Below are 20402 nucleotides of genomic sequence, written 5' to 3'. Positions count from 1 at the left end.
AGAGCAGAAAGAGATCTCCAAGATCATCCAATTTAACCCCTGCCTAGAAGACAAAACTCCTCCAAAATAAGAGGCCTGTGGATGTCTCTATGGGCCAGGCCCTGACTCCCATTGTGCCCCTGACAACTGAACCCATCAGCTAAAATGAGCCAGTCTCATTAGGAATACACGGCCTCGCTGGCTGGGAGCTCCAAATCGGAGATCCAGTGATTCCCCGACAAGGGGGCGTCTTGTTACTAGCTCATCCTCCCATTTCTGTGGTCACGTCTCTGCTTCTAATTCTCTACCTCTTCAGTCCCACCAGACCTTGGACCTAATGGCCCAGAGAGAAGAGAAGCATGTTTTCCTTAGAGCTCTTTAGGCGTGCTTTTCTACAGTCTAGTGGAGGGGGACCTTGCTTCAGGCCCCCAGGCACTTTCCCCCACCTCAACCACCAGCCATGTGTAGAAAACCAAAAATCTCATGGGAAAGTCTCAGGCAACCTTAGCCGGTCCAGGCTCCTCTTTGCAATGATCTGCGGAGAGATTCATGACCACGATAACATTCTGTGTGCATTAACTCTTTCGTCGCTCCCAAGGGTAAATATGCCTTCACGATTTCGGTTGTGTCTGGTCAGAATATCAGGACGCAAAAACGGTTTGGTCTTTATGTGAGCAGAAATCCTCACACCGAGCTACTAATCTGCCCCAGACACCCACGTACCCCATATACCCCAGAGTCAGATTAGTTCCACCCAATGTGCTACTAATCTGTAGCTATATTGATGAAATCACAGGGATAGACCATCAAAAACGAAAAGACATATAGAGCTCATTGAGACAACTCATTGAGTCATGATACTTGATGATAGGGAAGGTCTACAAACTATGTGGATAAACACATGACTCCCATGTCCAGGCCTGAAAGAACTAGGCAGCAAGATAGTGCCGTAGCTAAAACCCTTGAGTCAGGAAGGTCAGAGGCTAGCCTCAGACAATTACCCTGGACCGGCTAAGGTTGGCCTGAGACTTTCCCATGAGATTTTTGGTTTTCTACACATGGCTGGTGGTTGAGGTGGGGAAAAGTGCCTGGGGGCCTGAAGCGAGGTCCCCCTCCACTAGACTGTAGAAAAACATGGCTAAAGAGCTCTAGGGAAATTGTGTGTGACCCTGGGCAAATTCCCGAATCTGTCTGCCTCGATTTTCTCATCTATGAAACGGGGAGATGAATAGCTCCTACCTCTCCTGATTGTTGTGAAAATAAAATGATTTAATATTTGCAAAGGATTTTTGCAAACTTCAAAGCACTATATAAATTATAGTTATTATTATTAAATAGCCATCAGGTTTGAGATAAGTATATGCCTAATTTTTTCTCCCTTTTCTATTTTATAGTCATAAAGTTGTGTGTCTCTAGAGCTATTGAGTTATATATATTGAGTATGGGAGACAGGGTAGGAATTGGCTATAGATGGAAAGTGTTGAGGGTGATATATATGAATGAGACTGTAGATGAGCATTTAATTCTCTTAATTCAAACTCTTAATGGCTCCTCATCTGTCAAAATGTCAAGAATCTCTGATCCCTTCTTATGGGGATCCTTTTCACCAATCTGGATTGAAACCTTTGTAAGTCTAAGGGTCCCATCCACCATACCATGCTACTGTGTATCACATTGTGAGTGTCGTAAGAATAAGTAGATGGTCAGTCAACAAGTGTTTATTAAGTATGTACTAATGTTTTGAAAAAGGACTCTAATAAGACAATTATTTTTCTTCCTTGCAAATACACACACACACATACACACACACACATATATATATACACATATATACATATATGTATGCATGCATACACATATAATTTCTAATGCTAATTACATTATTTGTCCATATGCCTACTTAATATCAACTCTTAAATAGCCTGAAGTTAATCAAAAGATTGTCCTTAAAGAATCAGAAATAAATTGGAATAAAACTTGCAAATATATGCAAATTTTAATTATTATCTTTAAATGTGGATTGTGAAATAATTATAAATGTTATTTATATAACTATAAATAGTTAATATTTAACTTTTTAATATTTAATATTTAATAAATAAAAATGTTATTTACGAAGATCCAAACACTGCTAGATATCGAGGATACAAAGAAAAGCAAAAACGTCATCTCTTTCACTTCACTCAAAGAACTTAGATTCATATCAAAGAGACAACAGTGGAAATAATTGTAAACATACAAAAAAAAAATAAAGCGTGAATGGGAAGTCGTCTTGATTTTATATTTTTCAGTTCCAATTCTTCCCCTTCTTTTACTTTCCCCCTCACCCATTGAGAAGCTAAGAAATATGAAACCATTATAGCTATGAAGTCATGCAAAACATTTTCACATTAGCCATGTTGCCAAAAAAAAAAAAAAAGTAAAAGAAATAAAGTGGAAAAAATATGCCAAAGGTAATCTTAGAAGGAAGATACTGGGGAGGGAAAAGACTGAGGAGAGTATTGGACTGGAGAATTGGTATGGTTGAAATCCATCATCCTGGAGTGAACCAGCTGATGATAGTCTTCAAACATAGTCAGGACTGTCCTTGGATGAAGATTTATTAGACAGAGCCAATATTTAAGACTTTTCCAGCTTGTTAAGGCCTTCAGAACTCAGTGCTTAGCATGCAATAAGCACTTAATAAATGCTTGTTAATCTAATTTAACTTTGAAAACCCAAGGACCATTGAGTAGGGAATGGCTGAATTACTGTGGGACATAAATGTAATGGAGCAATATCATCTAGTAAGAAATGCTGGGAAGGGGTAGCCGTGGGGTAGTGAACAAATTTATCCTCAGAGTCAGAAAGATCTGGATTCAAGTCTCTACTCTGAAATATACTGGCTTATACTTTAGAGCTTATGTTTTGTTGAATTATGTATGACTCTTCATGACCCCATCTAGGATTTTCTTGGCCAAGATACTGGGATGGTTTGCCATGTTCTTCTCTAGCTCCTTTTTACAGATGAGGAAACTGAGGCAAACAGGATTAAGTGACTTACCCAAGGTCACACAGCTATTAAATGTCTGAGGTTACGTTTGAACTCAGGTCTTTTTGACTCTATCCTGGTGCTCTATCCACTGTATCAACAAGAGGATGTATAGTCCTAGATAAATGACTGAATCTCTCCGTGTTTCCAGGCAAGTCTCTAAGGCTCTATTGTAAAGAACCGATGCTGTGTTCACTTCTTTTTCCTGCTTTTTCTTTCTCTCCTGTGGTTTTTTCCTTTGTTCTGATTTTTCTCTTCCCACATGATTCATAAATAAATGTGTATTAAAATTTTAATTTAATAGCACTACTGTCTATCTACCCAGGTTACTTACACTTTCGGAATCCAGTACTTAATGTGCAACAAGAAAATTGGATTTATACACATATAGTATCTAGGTTATACTGTAACACATGTAAAATGTATGGGATTGCCTGTCATCTAGGGGAGGGAGTAAAGGGAGGGAGGGGATAGTTTGGAAAAATTTGGAAAAATAAATACAAGGGATAATATTATAAAAAAAATTACTCATGCATATATACTGTCAAAAAATTTTATAATTATAAAATTAATTAAAAATAATTTTTAAAAATTTTAACTTAATTTAATGTTTTAAAAAAGAAAATATGATGAAGCAAAGAATGTGTAGTTCTACTCAGCATGGAGGTGGAGTCCTCCTAGAGCAGAATGTCACATACATTGTCAGCTGAAGTCACTTGTACTTAGTGTTTTAATAAAACCTTCTGAAGATTCAGGAGGAATCAAAAGAAGAGAGATATTTCTAGAACAAGCAGTAATATTTTTAAAAGGAATTGATAAACCTATTATTTTTATTTTCATTTGTTTATTTATTATTTTAAAAGGAAAAAAAAAAGCAGAAAAGGGCTTTAGTAGAATTGTGATTTTTTTTTTTTTTTTACCAACCAAAGAGAGTACAAACTCCTGTGCCAGGCCTTCGAGATCCTCTGCAGTCTGGCCCTATCCTTCCTCTTTAGCTTTACTTTGTTTTCCTCCCTCTGCCTCTCCATATTTCATCCAAACTGGAGGACTCCCTGTCTTCCCTGTGCATTCAGTGTTTTGCTGATTCTGCCTCCTTTTTATATCCCTTGTTTGTCCCACCCTCTCCCATCTCTGCACCATTTCTCCTTCCTCTTTTCTATATCCTGTATTTCCCTTCCCTTCTCTCAAATGTGGCTATGTTCCCTGTGTCTGGAAGGTACTCCCCTGCCATCTCTATTAAAGCCTCTCCCTTCCTCCAACGAGGGCATTGCCTCCTCCATGAAGTCTTCCCAATTCCCTCTGAAGTTGAAAGCATTCTCCTTCTCCCCACATTGCTCACAGCATGGATCTCCCCTTCTCATTTATCCACTCCTCCTTTATTCATCATTATTTGTGTAAATGTCTTAGGACACAAATCCTAAGATTTTACCTTGTGCCTGCTTGGATTATTATACTTTTTAAAAATTTGGAGTCCTGGTCTGCAATTTCTGGAGCTGGAATGGACCTTAAAGGATGAATTCAATCCCTTCCTATTTTACAGATGAGAAAAATTAGTCTCAGGTATCTAAAACAGGCTTTGAGACCCGGATTCTAAGATCAGGGTCCCATCTGCCATACCATGCTGCTTGCCTATTAGATTATGAGTATTTTAATTGTACATATGCTTGCATCCTCTGCCCTTGGTATATTCCTTTGCATACAGTAGGCACCTAATGTTTGCTGCTGAGGGTCCTGCTCTTCATTTTCCTCTGTTGAAATCCTGTTCCAGGTCCAGCTCAAAAAGTTCCCTTTTCCTAGGAGCCTCCTTTCATCCCGCAGCTAGAAATGTTTCCTTCTTCAGCCCTGAAATATTCCTTTCTTTCTAACTCTCTTGTGGCCTTCTATTTTGTATTAGAATTATTTCTGCATTATGATGCAAGGATCTTGAGGTCAGGACTAAGTGTTATTCCTTTCTGTATCCCCACAGTACTCTGCACAAGCATTCACATGATATATCTTGGTATATTAACTTCTTGAAGGTAGGGATTTTTACATCTTTGTATTTGCAGCGTCTGACATCTAGTAATCATTAGATAAATAAATATTTGTTGATTGATTGTTGAGAAACTAGAGCAATAGACTGGAAAGTAGAGGGTCTGAGGACAGTCTTTTGCTGACTCTTGACTTAATAGTCTTCGACCAAAAGCCATCTCTGTGCTTCAAACCGTGCTTACCCAAAATTTGAGCATTTTAAGTTGCTTCAGTTGGGGATTGGGATACAGAAGGGAGAAAGTGGTAGATAAGGGAGAGATATTATAAGGAAAAACAGTATATTATAGCCTCGAAATATGGAAAGCCTGGGTTCAAGTCCTACCTCTGACAAATACTGATCCTGCGCAAGCCTTGAGACCTCCCGGCGCCTTTAAGCAGCTCTCTAAAGCTATAAATTCCAAGGGAGTTTCCAATCTGCACTGATGGAGACTTTCCATTAATAGGAGTTCCTATGCTGATGAAATTGCAGATCAGGACTCCAAAAAGCATAACAATCCAAGAGGGCACAAGATAAAATGCCAAGGATTATCCTATTAGTGGGATTATGTGCAGTGAGCAGTTTCCAGATGGCTTGCTTCCCTGGCCATGTTGTTTCCCAGCTCATACACGTGTGTTCCTCTTTCAGAGTGATGTTGGACTCGGTAACCCACAGCACCTTCCTGCCCAACACGTCCTTCTGTGACCCCCTAATGTCGTGGACAGACTTGTTTGGGACTGAAGAGTACTACCCTGGCTTTGAACATCAAACAGGTACGTTAAGGCGGGGGATTCTATGAAAAACCTGGAGCTTGAAAGACTGAAATTAACCTCAGTTATTTTCTTGGTTGAACAATGGAAAAATGGAACAATGGAAAAAGAAGGAATGTCTCCATATGATCAAGACAAAGATCTAGGGGAAATCATAAGATCATGGATGCTGAATTAAGAGAGATCATAAAGATCACATAGTCCAAACCTACTATTTTTTAGAGACAAAATATATTTAATTGGTCAAATAAATCTACAGCTTCTTTTATCAGCAAGTAGTTCTAAGCAATGGATGAGGCTATATGCTTTTCCATACTCTTGTATGATATATGTATTATTTATTTTTATTATTCTTTACTGTTATTAGAAGGCCACTAGGTAGTTGGGGAACTTCTATATAGTTGGACTCTCAAAATTGCAAAATGATTGTGATCCCTATTTTCTACTTTCAAGAGCTCCTAAAAAACCTGGCAGTATGTCTGCCAAAAAAAAACCCAGAAACATATGAACAAAACTTTATAAAAAATTTTATATAAATAAATCAGATTTAAATAATTGGAGAAATATTAATTGTTCATGGATGGTCAGAGCCAATATAATAAAAATTACAATTTCATTCACTCCTACCATTTTACAAATTACAGAAAGAGAAGCCCAAAGAGGTTAAATGATTTGATAGAGATTGAACTCAGGTCCTCTCCAAATCCAACATAATTTCTCCATATCCTTTTGTTGCTTAAGTTATAATACTTAGTAATGCTGTCTTGCTGTGAGGTAAAGGGCGGGCAAGGAAACAAGTACTTATTAAATGTCAGGCACTATACTAAGTGCTTTTACAAATATTATCATAGTTGGTCCTTACAACAATTCTGGAAAATAGGTGCTATTATGACCCCCAGTATTATTGCTGAAAACTGAAGCAGACAGAGGATAAGTGACTTGCTTAAAATCACATAACTTGTAACTATCTGAAGGAGGATTTGAACTCAGTTCTTCCTGACTGCAGGATCAGTGTTCCATCTATGGCACCACCTGGCTGCTAAGAGGTTTAGAGTATTCCACTTTATTCCACTATGATATAAACATAAAACTCACATCAGCTTTGCAGGACTATGTCTTTTGAGTCTTGGATTTTAAGGTGAATACACACGATTTTAATTTTCCTTACCACACTGACAGAGTTTTGGGTAGTTGCATTGAGTAATGATGTGAGAAGTAAGCTGGTCCTGGGACTGTCAGAATCATACCTGCCCCCCAACCCTGTACAGGCAGAGCCAACAGGGCAAAAAGGCAATTGAGAGCCAGGAAGCTCCTGTGCTCGGCTGATATTGAATGATCAGTGGGTGAATCAACAGAAAATTGAACCCTATTCACATCTGTTAAATATAAAGAGACCCAAGCACCCTCTGCTAAGTAGTCTTTTCTAAATATTTGAAGCCAGATTACATATAAATGCATAGATTTAAAGGTAAAAGAAACATCCAAGGTTGTGCAGACCATTTTATGCCTAAAGAAACTAAGGCTTTTGAAGGAAAGGTAACACGATTTACCCAGGATCATACACAGAATAAAGAGGAAAGCTGAGATTTTAACCCAGGACCTCTGACTCCATTTCTAAGACTTTTTCTGCTAGACCATGTTTCTTCTTCAGATAAACTTGTTGGGTTGTTATTCTGGGGAGTCTTTATATAAGAAGAGCTGGAAAACTCATCGTATCACCTTTCCTTAAAATGCCAGCAAAGGATATTAGGCTAATCAGCAAGTGTTTATTAAATACTCCCCATATGCTAGCCACCATGTTGAATACTAGGGATACAATGAAAATAAAATGACAAAAACATATAATTGTCCACTATTTCAAAATCCAATTCTTTTTGTGCAGCAAAATAACTGTTTGGACATGTATACATATATTGTATTTAACTTATACTTTTACATATTTAACATGTATTGGTCTACCTGCCATCTGGGGGAAGGGATGGGGGAAGGAAGGGAAAAATTGGAACAGAAGGTTTTGCAAGGGTCAATGCTGAAAAATTACCCATGCATATATCTGGTAACTAAAAAGTTATAAAATAAAATTTAAAAAAAGAAAGGCAAAAACATGGTCTCCACCCTAAAGCAACTCCACATTCTAATCAAGCAGACAGATAGATAACTAGGAATAATCAAGATACACAGTGAGTAGAAAGAAGGGAATCTCTGAAGCAAAGCTGTTAGGAGCCAGGGGCTTGGGGAAGACTTTAAAAAGGTGGGATTTGAACTGAATCTTGAAAGTCAAAGCAAGTCTGAGCTGGAAAGGGAGAGCAATCCAGAAATGAGGGACGCTCTGTACAAAGGCTGATTGAAAAAGATGGGGAGAATGTCAGGTAAGCCAGAGTAGATTGATTGCAGAGTGAATAGAATGATATAGGGTGAATGGAAAAGGAGGGAGAGGTCAAGCTGTAAAGCAGGCAAGTAGGTCAGAGTAGATAGATTGTAGAGTAAATAGAATAATATAGGGTGAAAGGGAAAGTAGGGAGGGGTTAGGTTGTCAAGTGCTCTAAATGCCAGAGACTCCAAGCTCAGTCCTGGAGGTAGAAGGGAGCCACTGGAATTCTACTGAGTGAAAGGTGTGTCAGGAAGACCAATTAACAGGGAGTCCTGGTGTGAGAAATGAGGGTCAAAACAAGAGCAGAGGCTGTGTGAATGGAGAGGAGAGAGATACTAGAGAGGATGTAATGGTAGAAATCACCAGATTTGACCATGGATTGGACAGATGAGATGAGTGGCAGCGTGGAGTCAAGAATGACAGCAAGATTACAGTCCTGGATGACTGGGAAGAGGGTGGTTCCCTCAACGAAATGGAGAAGCTCAGAAGAGAAATGAATTGTGGGATGGGGAAAGGCAATCACTCCAGTATTAATTGTGTGATTTTTGCATGCCCTTAATACATCCAGTTTAAGCCATCTCAAAGGCAGTTGGTGATAGACTCTAGCTCACTGAAGAGTAAGGATGAATGTATCATCTCCTGAGAGATTGTAATTAAACACTAAGGAATTAATGAGATCACTCAGTACATCCCGTTCAAGATGTCTAAAAGGCAGTTGGAGAGGGACTCTGGCTCACTGAAGAGTAAGGCTGAATATATCATCTATAGAGAGATTACAATTGAACTTTAGAAACAAATGAAATCACTCAGAGTTATAATATAATATAGAGTTATAATTCTATATTCTATATAGAATATATGTATATTCTATATTCTAATATATTATATATGTTCTATATTATTATGTGTAAAATGTAATACAGAATTATATATTTATATATGATATATTATATAGAATTATATATAATATATATTATATGTAATATAGAAAGTTCCTTAGAACAGAAATTTGTATGAGTTCCAGAAAGAAGAAAAAGAAGATCTGTCTGAAGCTACTATGTGCCCCAGTTTCCCCATCTGTACAAGTGAGAGGGTTCATGGAATCACAGAATCTCAAACTTGGAAGGAACCTAAAAAGGTCATCAGGATTCATGAGCTACTGTCTCACTTGGGTCTATGCATATATTGGCAGGAGATGGAAGAAGGGAGGAAGGAAACACAGTGGTATGATGTCTTTTCTGAGTGTGGTAGCAAGGTAGGCATTAGCTACGTATAGAGGGCAATGAGAACAATATGAATGGCTGAGGTGGGTAAGTGAGCGGGTCTGTAAGTTTTCTTGTTGGTAAATTGGAATTCAGAGACAGAGTGACATCCGTAACCTGAAATTCAAGCTGGTTCGAGATGTCCATTGAATCCTAATGTCCATTTACCCCGTGATAACATCCTTTCTTGGGCTACCCTAGCCCATCCATCCCTACTACTCCAGAACTGATAGAATCTGGACTCAACCCACATCCCCATGCCGTGGTTCCACAGCAGTTTTGGTTTCCAAGGGAAACTCAGCATCCACACAGGCCAAACCAACCTGGAGCAGGAATCCCTTTTAAATGGTTCAGTAATAGATCATCCAACCAGTCTCTGTTTGAAGACCTCTGGAAAGAGAGAACCCAGCACCTCCCTAGATACCCATTCCACTATTAGACAGCTCTCTTCATTAACAAGGTTTTTTTGACATTGAACCTAAATCTGCTTTTTAGCAAATCTTATCTGCTGCTCCTAGTTCTTCCTTCCAGGACCAGACAGAATAAATCTAATGCTTCTTCTACATGGCAGCTCTTCAAACCCTTGAAGATAATTCTTGTGTTCCTTTAAAGCTTTGCTGCTGAGGTTAAACAATCCCAGTTCTTCCAGTTGCTTCTTTGATGCTATGGCACAGTTTGTAATAATAATAATAATAACAATAATAATAATAGCCAGTATTTATATAAATATTTTTTTCCTGAGTCAATTGAGGTTAAGTGACTAGCCCAGGGTCACACAGCCAGGAAGTATTTAGTGTGTGAAACTGGCTTTGAACTCAGGTCCTCCTGACTTCAGGGCCAGTGCTCTAATCTCACTCCACCAATATAGCTGCTCATATATATATAATATATGTGTGTGTGTGTGTGTGTGTGTGTGTGTGTGTGTGTGTAAATCTTTACAAACACAATTTCATTTGATCCTGACAAAAAGCCTTGGAACTAGGTGCTATTATCCCTATTTTACAGATGTAGAAACTAAGGCAGACACCACATAAGTCTCTTGTCCAGTGTCTCACAGCGGGAGAATATCTGAAGGAAGGTTTGAACTCATGGTTTCCTGAAGTCAGGTCCAGCACTGTATCTACTGCACCACCTAGTGGCCTCTTCTCTCATCTTAGTCACCTTCTCGGACAAATTCCATCTTATCAATGTTGTTCCTAAAACAGCAACCATTGAACATAATATTCCAGATTGGTCTTACCCAGTAGAATGTGAGCTCCATGAAGGCAAGGACTGGGTAGGATTTTTTTTTCTTACTTTCCATTTCCTATTCCTAGCCCTGAACTTGCTGCTAGTGGAGCAAATCAAACATTAGATAAATGTTTGCTGAATAGAAATAATTAGATTGCATTGACTAGGGCTGCAGTGGGACTATTATTTCCCTTGGTACAATTCAAGTTGGGACTAAATGGTCTCGTTAGACCACATTCTAATATTCTATGGTGGGTGGTGGGGAGCAGCTAGGAGCAGCAGGAGGACCTGAGTACAAATCTAGTGTCAGTCACTTAACACTTCCTAGCTGTGTGACCCTGGAAGTCACTTAATCCCAATTGCCTCAACAACACACACACACACACAAAAATTCTGTTGAAGCAATTCAGAGTCCAGGGTGGATTGAGGTACAGTGGACAGAACATCTGCTCTAGACTCAAAGCTTCTGAGGTCAAATTCTATTTCTAATGATCACTATCTGTGTGACCTAGAACAAGTCTTTTAATCTCCCTGAGCCTCTGTTTTTCTCATTGGTAAGATGAGGGAGTGGGGTTTAGATGACTTCTAAATCCATGAATCCATGATGATGGGAGAGGCTTAATTCATTCATAAGGGATCCATCAGAGTAGCCTATCTCACTACAAAAGCCACAGACCATTTCAAAAGAAAGAAAGCTTCCATGCTTGCCTCTCTATACTAGTTGCTGGCTGACTAATGCTCCTTCCAGAAGGACCACACTTGACTCTCTAGCTAGGTTCTTTGAATTTTGATGGAAAGCCTCCAGGGGAAACCACTTGAATGAGGAAGGGAGGTGATTCTGGGTGAAAGCTGGCTCTTAAAGTTTCCTCTTGGCATTGAGTAAGTCTCTTTGGTCCTTTACAGTAGATATGTCTGCAGCTGTTTTATATCCTAGCTTCTCCTTCTGTAAAAGAACCCCAATCTATAAAATTACATTTTGCTACCTCCTCCTAACCCTCCAGGCCTCTCTCATTTCACAGGGGGAGAAATTGGCTGAAGATCTATTTAAAATGTGAAGGAAAATGAGTCACATCCTAAGTGAGATTCAAACTCCCAAGTTGCCCAACATCTCTCTCCCCTTAGCTTAAACTTGCAAACATTCTGTTCTCAGAGCTAGTAAGATGTTGAAGAGTTTTCCATGGAGATTTATTTTCCTTATATTTCATTTTAATGGAAGTCTTTATATAAAGATTTGAGGTTTGCAAAGAACTTTTTACAAATTTTCTTAGTTTAGCCTTATATTAAATGTGGGAGGTAAGTGCTATTATTATTCCCATTTCACAGTTGAGAAATCTGAAGAAAAAAGAGTGTATGTGACTTGCCCAGGAGCACACCACTAGTAGTTATCAGCTAATAATATTTATTTTCAGCTTCTATGTACCAGGCACAGTGGAAAGAACTGAAAAGTCAAAAAGAGGTGGATGTGAATCCCTGGCTTCAAGGTACTCACAATCTTATGGGAAAATTAATATATATTGTACAGACAAGCTACAGAGAGGATAAATAGGAGATTATGAAAAGAGAGAAGACATTAGAATTAAGAGGAATTGGAAAAGTTCCCGTAGAGGGTGTTGTGATTGTTGGCGAGGCAATTGAGGGTAAGTGACTTGCCCAGGATCACACAGCTAGTAAGTGTTAAGTGTCTGAGGCTGAATTTGAACTCAAGGCTGGTATCTATCCACTGTGCCATCTAGCTGCCCCCCAATTTTAGCTGAGATTTAAAGAAAACCAGGGTAGCCAGTAGGTGGAGATGAAAGAGAACATTCCAAGAATGGGATACATCTTGAGTCAGGATTTGAACTCAAGGTTTCTTGACTCTGAGTCCAACTCAATCCACTGCACTACCTAGGTGCCTAGGAGAAAAGACACATGGGAAGACCGACCCACTGAGTGCCACTCTTGTCCAAAGGAAATTAAGATGGGGAAAGTTAGAGGCCCTGGGTTCAAATCCCACTCTTTGATATCATCTGTCTGACCGCATATCATTTAACCCTTTCAGTCTTGTTACTTCATCTATAATGAGGAAATCACAATGTTTATATTACTTGCCTCACAGGGTAATTTACAAAACTGAATGATCATTCTAATTCAGAATTCAAGAAACTCTAGGCTTTTGGCTATTATTAATTAGCCAGTCTGTGCCTCAGTTTCTTTCTTTCTTTCTTTTTTTCTTTCTTTCTTTTTTCTTTTTCTTTATTTTTCTTCTTTTTTTTTTTTTTTTTGCTGAGACAATTGAGGTTAAGTAACTTGCCCAGGGTCACACGCTAGGAAGTGCTAAGTGTCTGAATCCAGATTTGAACTCAGGTCCTCCTGATTTCAGGGCTGGTGAAGTCCACTGAGCCTCCGTTTCTTTATGTGTAAAATGAAGTAGGTCGATCTGAAGGCTTCAAAATCTCTTCCTTGCCAGCTCTAATTCTAATCCTGTGATCAAGTAGCCTAAAATTCACATGCACTTATTAAGTACCAACTATACACAAAGTTCTATATTGGGTGCTAGGGATAAAAAGGCAAGAACAAGTCCTTTCTCTCCAGAACCTCTATCATATATAATCTAAAGTCATAAAACTATTTCTTTTAAAAAAAATACTCTAATTTCATTAATAGTACTTTCCACCACCTTTCAACAATCATTACAAAATAGAGAAGTCTGATTGGATGCTGGGACATATATAACATCCACTCCATTTCACGTTCTTCCTACCCCCAGTCTTGAAAGCAAAGTAACCATAAGGTCCCTTGGTGAGCCCCTAAACCATACCTCCATATTCCTAAACTTTTGCCCATTTGACTAAGCCTAGGAAACCCAGGTGCAGAGGTTCATTTCTTGCTTTGTATTCAGTCTGCCATCTTAGTCTCTGACTGATTAGCACACAGGTAACCACCCAGGTGTTTTTATGGAAGGCACATGTACTGCCTTGGAAGGCAAAGAAGAGGAGATGATAAAAGGCTTTGGAAGCCATCAGGGTTCATGGCAAAAGTCGGGCGTGGCCCCTGGGACTTGTAGCCATGAACTCTCTCGCCCTTGATGTGATTTGGCAGGGAATTCTTCAGCATCCTCCGTCTGGTCAGACCTGACGTACACTGGGCTGGGCTAGACTGCAGGACAGTCCGGGGAAAATGGCTTCTTGGTCTTCATCAGACACATTCTTTATGCACTGTTGGGGCCAAATCCTTTTCCAAGAAGTCTGCCAACCTCTCCCTTCTTTCCATTTGTGTTTCTTCCATTTCTCCAGGGTTTTTTTTTTCCACTTAAGCTAAATCATTCCACAAACTTGGAAGGAAAGGGGAGAACGGTCTTGTGGATGGGGTCAGACCAGTTCTGTGAGGAAACCTGGAAGCAATTTATCATTTGGTTGGGTTTTTTTTCCTCCTCATAAAACTATTCCTTTCACTTACAAAGCTTTAATTCATTGGACCATACACTGCATTATCCTCTTACCTTAAGCACTGCCCCAAGCAGAATTCTTTCCCAACTCCTTATGCTAATAAATCATTTTAATTACAGGTACAAAGGTGTCCAACCTAGGTCTTCCCCTGACCCAGACAGTCTGCCTCCTGATGTAGACTTCTTTAAATTACTCTGTTCTGGGCATTTCTCTCCCCAAAGTTGAGCACCTTATGGGGAGGGCCCCTTTTTCTGAATCCTGATTTGGACAAAATCTTACAACACCACCACAAACACCAGTCATGTGGCTTCCCCCCTTTCCCCCGCCCCCCCCCCCCGGACTATTTACAACTACCTGAAGAAAAGAGAAGTCATATTTCCACTCTTATTGGGGGGGGAAAAATCACTTTTATTGGGATTGCATTTCAACATGTGATCTATGAACAAGTATCCCCAGTTATGCAGTGAGATTCATTTTGTGACTCCAAGGAGATCACATCACCCCCTCTGAGGTCCTGATCCATTTCCCATTCATATGGCAAGCAGCTGGCTGGGGATCCTAGGGGAGCAGGTCCCAAAAGGGTAGGCCCCCGAGTCTCACGCCTTTCCTGAACAACCAAATGAGATAATATTTACAAAGCACTTAGCATGGCACCTGGCACATAGTTGCTGTTATATAAATGTTTATTCCCTTTACCAAAAACCACATGATTTTTTTACTGGTCAGGCCAAATACACAAATTATATATTTATATATATATATATATATATATATATATATATATATATATATATATATATATATCACCTATCTATCCATCTTTATATATATATATATATATATATATATGTGTGTGTGTGTGTGTGTGTGTGGGTGTATATATATATATCCATTTACATATTTATATATACACAAATATATATTTTATAGACATACATGTATATACACTACATATAACACACATTCATACATATGTACACACAATACACATATACCTATTTTTGCTCTGTTTTTAATTCTGTCCAACTCTTTGGGATCCCATTTGGGGTTTTCTTGGCAAAGATACTAAAGTAGTTTCTCATTTCTTTCACCAACATCCACATATACACATATATGTGTGTGTGTGTGTGTGTGTGTGTGTGTGTGTGTGTGTGTGTGTGTGTGTAATACATACACAGAGCTAAGAATGCCAGATTTGGAGTTCAACCTGAGTAAATTATTTAACGCTTCTTGCCTCAGTTTACTCAACTGTAAAAAGAGCTGGAGAAGGTAATGGCAAAGCACTCCAGTATCTTTGCCCAAGTTCACAGACCAAAATGGCCCCAGGGATTACATAGGGATTCAGTTGTATTGGGAAGAGAGGAGATCAGAAAGAAAAGGGAGCGGCTACACAGACATGAACTCTATTCCTTCAAAAGAAGCTAGTACAAACCACATGACCCTCCTAGCCCACGAGTAGTCTCGTTAAAGAGCTCATCAGGTGATCAATAAAGACTTTAGCCATCCCTAGGAACATATTTTGCCAAGAAAAGGCAAGAGAGCAAAAGGGCTTCCTTTGATTTCTCTTCAACTTGTCAAGTTTCAAAGGATTCTCTACTGGAGAGTTCTGAAATGGGGCTGGAATGAACCGGGATCTCTCATTTAGTTGCTAACTTGTTGGTTTTGGCCAAGTCACTGCCCCTGTAGGGACCTCCTTTTAATAGACTGAAAAATTCCCTAAATACACTCCTATCTCTAACGTTCTAGGTTCTAAGGTTCCTCTCAACTCATATTCTGTGTTCTTCAGCCTAAGATAATTGAATCATAAATCAAGAGTTAAAAGTGATTGCAGAAGTGACGTAATTATTTTCTAGATCCTTCAGATGCAAATTGACTTAGCCAGGGTCACCCATATAATAGTGTGTGTGTGTGTGTGTGTGTGTGTGTGTGTGTGTGTGTGTGAATCAAGATCTTTTCCAGTTCTGACATTCTATATTCTAGGGGCTCTTCTACTCAATATGTTTCTTTGAACTTGGGTTCAAATCTACCTCTGATACTTACTAGCTGTATAACTTTGGGCAAATCACTTAATTTATTTCTACAACTACAAAACTAGAGGACTGCCCCAGATGGCCTCTGAGACCAAGTTCACATCTGACATCATGATTCTAGGGTATCTCAGAGGCAATTCAGGGACACTGTTGGAGTTGTAGCGTGGAAGCTCCAAGTTCAAATCCTGCCTCAGACACTTACCGCCTGTGTGACCCTTAAGCTGCCTTAGTTTCCTCATCTGTAAAATGGGGATAATGATGGCACTTATATCCTAGAATTGCTTTGAGGATGAAAGGAGATAATTATGCAAAGTAATTTATAATCCTTAAAGTGTTATAGAATTGTTATTATTATTTTCCAGATTCCTATTTTTTGCTAGTTTGTAGAGCTGTTCTATCTCAGTTTCCCCCATTTGGGGAGGGTCGATGATTGCCTTCCCCAACAGAAGCAGAAATCTACCAGGAGTTCTTAATCTTGTTTGTGTCATGGCGTCTTAGGCAATATAGTGAAACCTTCTCAGAAAAATGTTTTTAAATGCATGAAATAAAATCTAATCATATTAAAATACAGTTATTTAAAAAGTTCACAGACCCCAGGTTAAGAAGCTCTGAATAAAAGGCTCTTAATTGCATTATAATTTTCTCTTCTGATTAGCTGAATTGTTTTTTGTTGGATTTTTTTTGAGTGACTGTTACTGGCATCGGTTATGGGATTTGTTTGGTTTTTTTCCTCCTGCTCCTAAAAGCATGTCATGATTTGGCTTTCTGACTCCTTCCAAGACCAGTGAGATTATATACAAGGCAGGCTCTGTGGGGAAGGGTTCAAAGGCTTGAGCTGTGGAAGAAGGCTCCCCTGTGCCAGCAACACCTTCCCAGTCAGTGTCAGTGCCCGCTCCCCACCCAGGCATTTCTCTGAATCGCTAAAGCTCTCCTGGCTTCCAGAAATAATCTGATTCTCTTAAAAAGCCAAAGCAAACAGGCAAAAGGGAGGGAGGGAAGGAGGGAGACTCAAAGGGAATCAGTCCATGAAAAAGAAGAAACCACTGTGGCTCTCCAATTGCCAGCAACATTGATATTTAGCATAGGCAGGGCCAAGCTTCAGAACCAACTACTGAAAAATATTCAAGGTTAATAAATCTGGCTTTGCCTGGATGCCAGGAGAGATAGGGGGCTCCTTGGGTTACCTTCAGGTAGAAACAAAGAGGAGAAACAGCAAATCCTTGATTTTGGGGTGCTATTGTCTCTAGAGGGACTCTCCAAGGAGGACAAACATTAAGGAGTCTGGTGGGAACCTGCAGAGTCCCAGGGACTTCCCTGTTGACCCTCCATGGGTACTAACTGATTTCCCCAACCATCCTTCATTGTATTTTTAAAAAGAAATCAAATTATAATAGCCCCTCTGGGGACTCTCTATCTGGGTGTCAGAATGAAAGGACAAAAAAGCATTTATCAGACACTCCAAGCATTGTGCTTCAGCACGAGGTATTCCAAAAAATGGGGAAAGAAAACCAAAGCTCCTGCCCTCAAGGAGCTTATACTCTAAGTGTCCTTCTGAGAAGGATATGTTGATTCTAAGCATTTTCAGGGATGCTAAGTAGAATCAAAAGGAAGTTGATTAAAGTACCTTTCCAGGAGCCATGACATTACTGATTTAATTAAGGCATATTTGATATATGAACCAGAATTAGTAAATAAGTGCTCACTATGTGTCAGAAGAGAGATTCCAAGACAACTAAATTTTTTAAAAATACCCATAATCCTTCACATTCTAATGGAGAAAACAACTTATAAATACAAAATATAGAGAGATAGAAGATGCGCAGAGATAAATGTATATTGTTGTTGTTCAGTCCCGAGTCTTCATATCCCATTTAAGATTTTCTTGGCAAAGATAATAGAGTGGTTGGCCATTTCCTTCTCCAGCTCATTTTATAGATGAGAAAACTGAGGCAAACAGGATGAAGTGACTTGCTCAGGGTCACATCGTTAGGAAGGTCAAATTTAAACTCAGGGCCTCCTGACTCCAGACCTCAACTCTATCTACTGAACTACCTAGATGCCCCAGACAGTGGTGCAAGTGATGGATTCTGGGAACAGAACAGAGCAACTCATGGAGATATCAATTATAATTTGAAGGGCCATACAAGTACCCTGCATAGTCCATACCTGGGCTGTTGTGCTCAGTTCTGGGAATCAGAATTGAGAAAGATATTGATAAATAAGGAAGCAGAAGAGGGCATCCAAAATGGTGGAAGACATTGAATTTATGTCAAAGCTGAATTGCTTGAAGGGGCAGGGGCTCTTTATCCTAAGGGAGGAGGGACAGCTACCTAATGATTAGGTTTAAATTCTTGAACATCTGTCATATGGAGGACGAGGCAGGAAGTGGTCTGGGCCAGGTGGATCAAATCATCTCAATCCTTCTTTCCCCCTTGGTACCTAATGATATAGTCCAGAGTTCTGGAAGTATCAGTATCCCATTACCTGCTCACACGACCAACAGTTCTGATTCTAGCGCAGTCCCCGAAAGCATCATTTAGGCAAGTGATCACTATGGAGAAAAGACTGATCATCCCCACCAGCTGCCACCTCTGGACATTAAGTGTCCTATCAAGTCAAACCATCATGTCATTCCTGCTCACTGACTTCCCAAGGGAATAACCCAGGACCCCTGAAACCAGAATCCTGCCAGTAGAAACGCCTCCAACATCACTGGTTCTGATCCCAATCCAAGCACCTCCACCATCACCCAGGAAAACAATACTTGTAAAGACCTGATCTGGTAATTACCTGCAGCCAAAGCTATAAAGACCCTGAAAAGAAAGCTCTTCTCACCAAAATCCTTGGCAACAACAGAAAGAGATATGATTTAATCATATGAATCATTATCCTTAATCATAATCAATGAAAACAGCAGTAGAGACCTGCCTATCTGCTTTGCTCCTAGGACCATGGGACCTTTCCATCTGCCTCAGAGCTAAAACCTCCCTCATTAGAGAAGAGCCTTCTTTATCTTAATGTTTTATCTGTGTGCTCTAGACTTAGCACAGTGCTTTAAGTACAAAGTAGGAGTTTAATTAAGGCTAGATAAGAATGGGTGGCCCGGGAGACCTGGTGAAGACTTTGGCTTAGAAAGACCAAGGTCTCCCACTGTGTCCAGAGCCTTCTCCAGTCATCCTGATTTAGATCTGGCCACTGGGCCCGATGGCTCTGGAGGAGAAGGTGAGATGGGTGACCTTGCCCAGCCTCCCTCACTGAAATTCAACTCTCTTGCAAGTCATGGCATCCCCTCTCCATGTCAAGTCTTCTTCAAGAATGAAGGACAAACAATAACTACAGCTTAATCAATGGCTTTTATTTTTCATTCAGTCATTCCTTCTTTCATTTGGTGCCGGGAGCTTTGGGCAGAAATAGTAAAGGGCCCCACGTATTTAGACTTATTTGGTGCCAGGAGCTTTGGGCAGAAATAGTAAAGGGCCCCACATATTTAGACTTATTTGGTGCCAGGAGCTTTGGGCAGAAATAGTAAAGGGTCCCACGTATTTAGATTTAACATCAGGAAAAAGTTCCTAATGTTGAGAGTTGTTCAAAGGGCCAGCAAGATGGTACCCAGTGCCCAGAGTGCCAGGTCTGAAGTCAGGAAGACTCATCTTAAGTTCATATCTGGCTGCAGATGCTTACTGTGTGATCTTGGGCAGGACATTTAAACATATTTGCCTCAGTTTCCTTATCTGTAAAATGAGCTAGAGAGGAGAATGGCAAACCCCTCCAGTATCTCTGCCAAGAAAAGCCCAAATGGGGTCACAAAGAGTCAAATGTGTCTGAATAGCAATGAAAGAACAGGATAGGCTGCGTGGCTGATAGTGGGTCCCCCTCTCTGAAGGTCTTCTTGCAAAGACTAGAGAAGCATCTCTTGGGGTTCTCATGGAGGACTTCTTGGTCAGATGCCAGTTGTACTAGGTGCCCCAGGGATCCTTTCTCCTTCTACCATTCTGAGATTTGAGATATAATGATTTGCTGTTGTTGCTGTTGTTATTCACTCATGTTCAGCCTCCATGATCCATATATTCTTGGCAAAAATATTGAAGTGGTTGGTCATTTCCTTCTCCAGATCGCTTTATAGATGAGGAACTGAGGCAATTAAGTAATTTGCCCAAAGTCACACAGGTATTAAGTACCTGAGGCTGGATTTGAACTCATGAAGATAACTTCTAGATCCCAAGTACATCTTAGCTGCTTCCTAAGATAGACCCAGCGGAAGTACTGTGATGATTAACAAGGAGAGACTCGACACAG

The 20402-nt window shown here is 39.8% G+C and overlaps 1 protein-coding gene across 2 annotated transcripts in view; it reads left to right on the top strand.

Moving 5' to 3' along the window:
* The window catches only part of ELF5 (E74 like ETS transcription factor 5), a 56621-nt gene that overhangs the window by 9582 nt on the left and 26637 nt on the right, over positions 1-20402 (top strand). For both annotated transcript variants that reach the window (XM_074276887.1, XM_074276886.1), the window contains exon 2: positions 5667-5791. In XM_074276887.1, the coding sequence (XP_074132988.1) occupies positions 5671-5791 (121 nt within the window). In that variant the 5' untranslated portion in view covers positions 5667-5670. The remainder of the gene's footprint in view (positions 1-5666; positions 5792-20402) is intronic.

Source organism: Sminthopsis crassicaudata, chromosome 6 (genome assembly GCF_048593235.1).
Source record: "Sminthopsis crassicaudata isolate SCR6 chromosome 6, ASM4859323v1, whole genome shotgun sequence".
Classification (NCBI taxonomy): Eukaryota; Metazoa; Chordata; class Mammalia; order Dasyuromorphia; family Dasyuridae; genus Sminthopsis; species Sminthopsis crassicaudata.
This window is presented reverse-complemented; position numbering and strand designations above follow the sequence as displayed.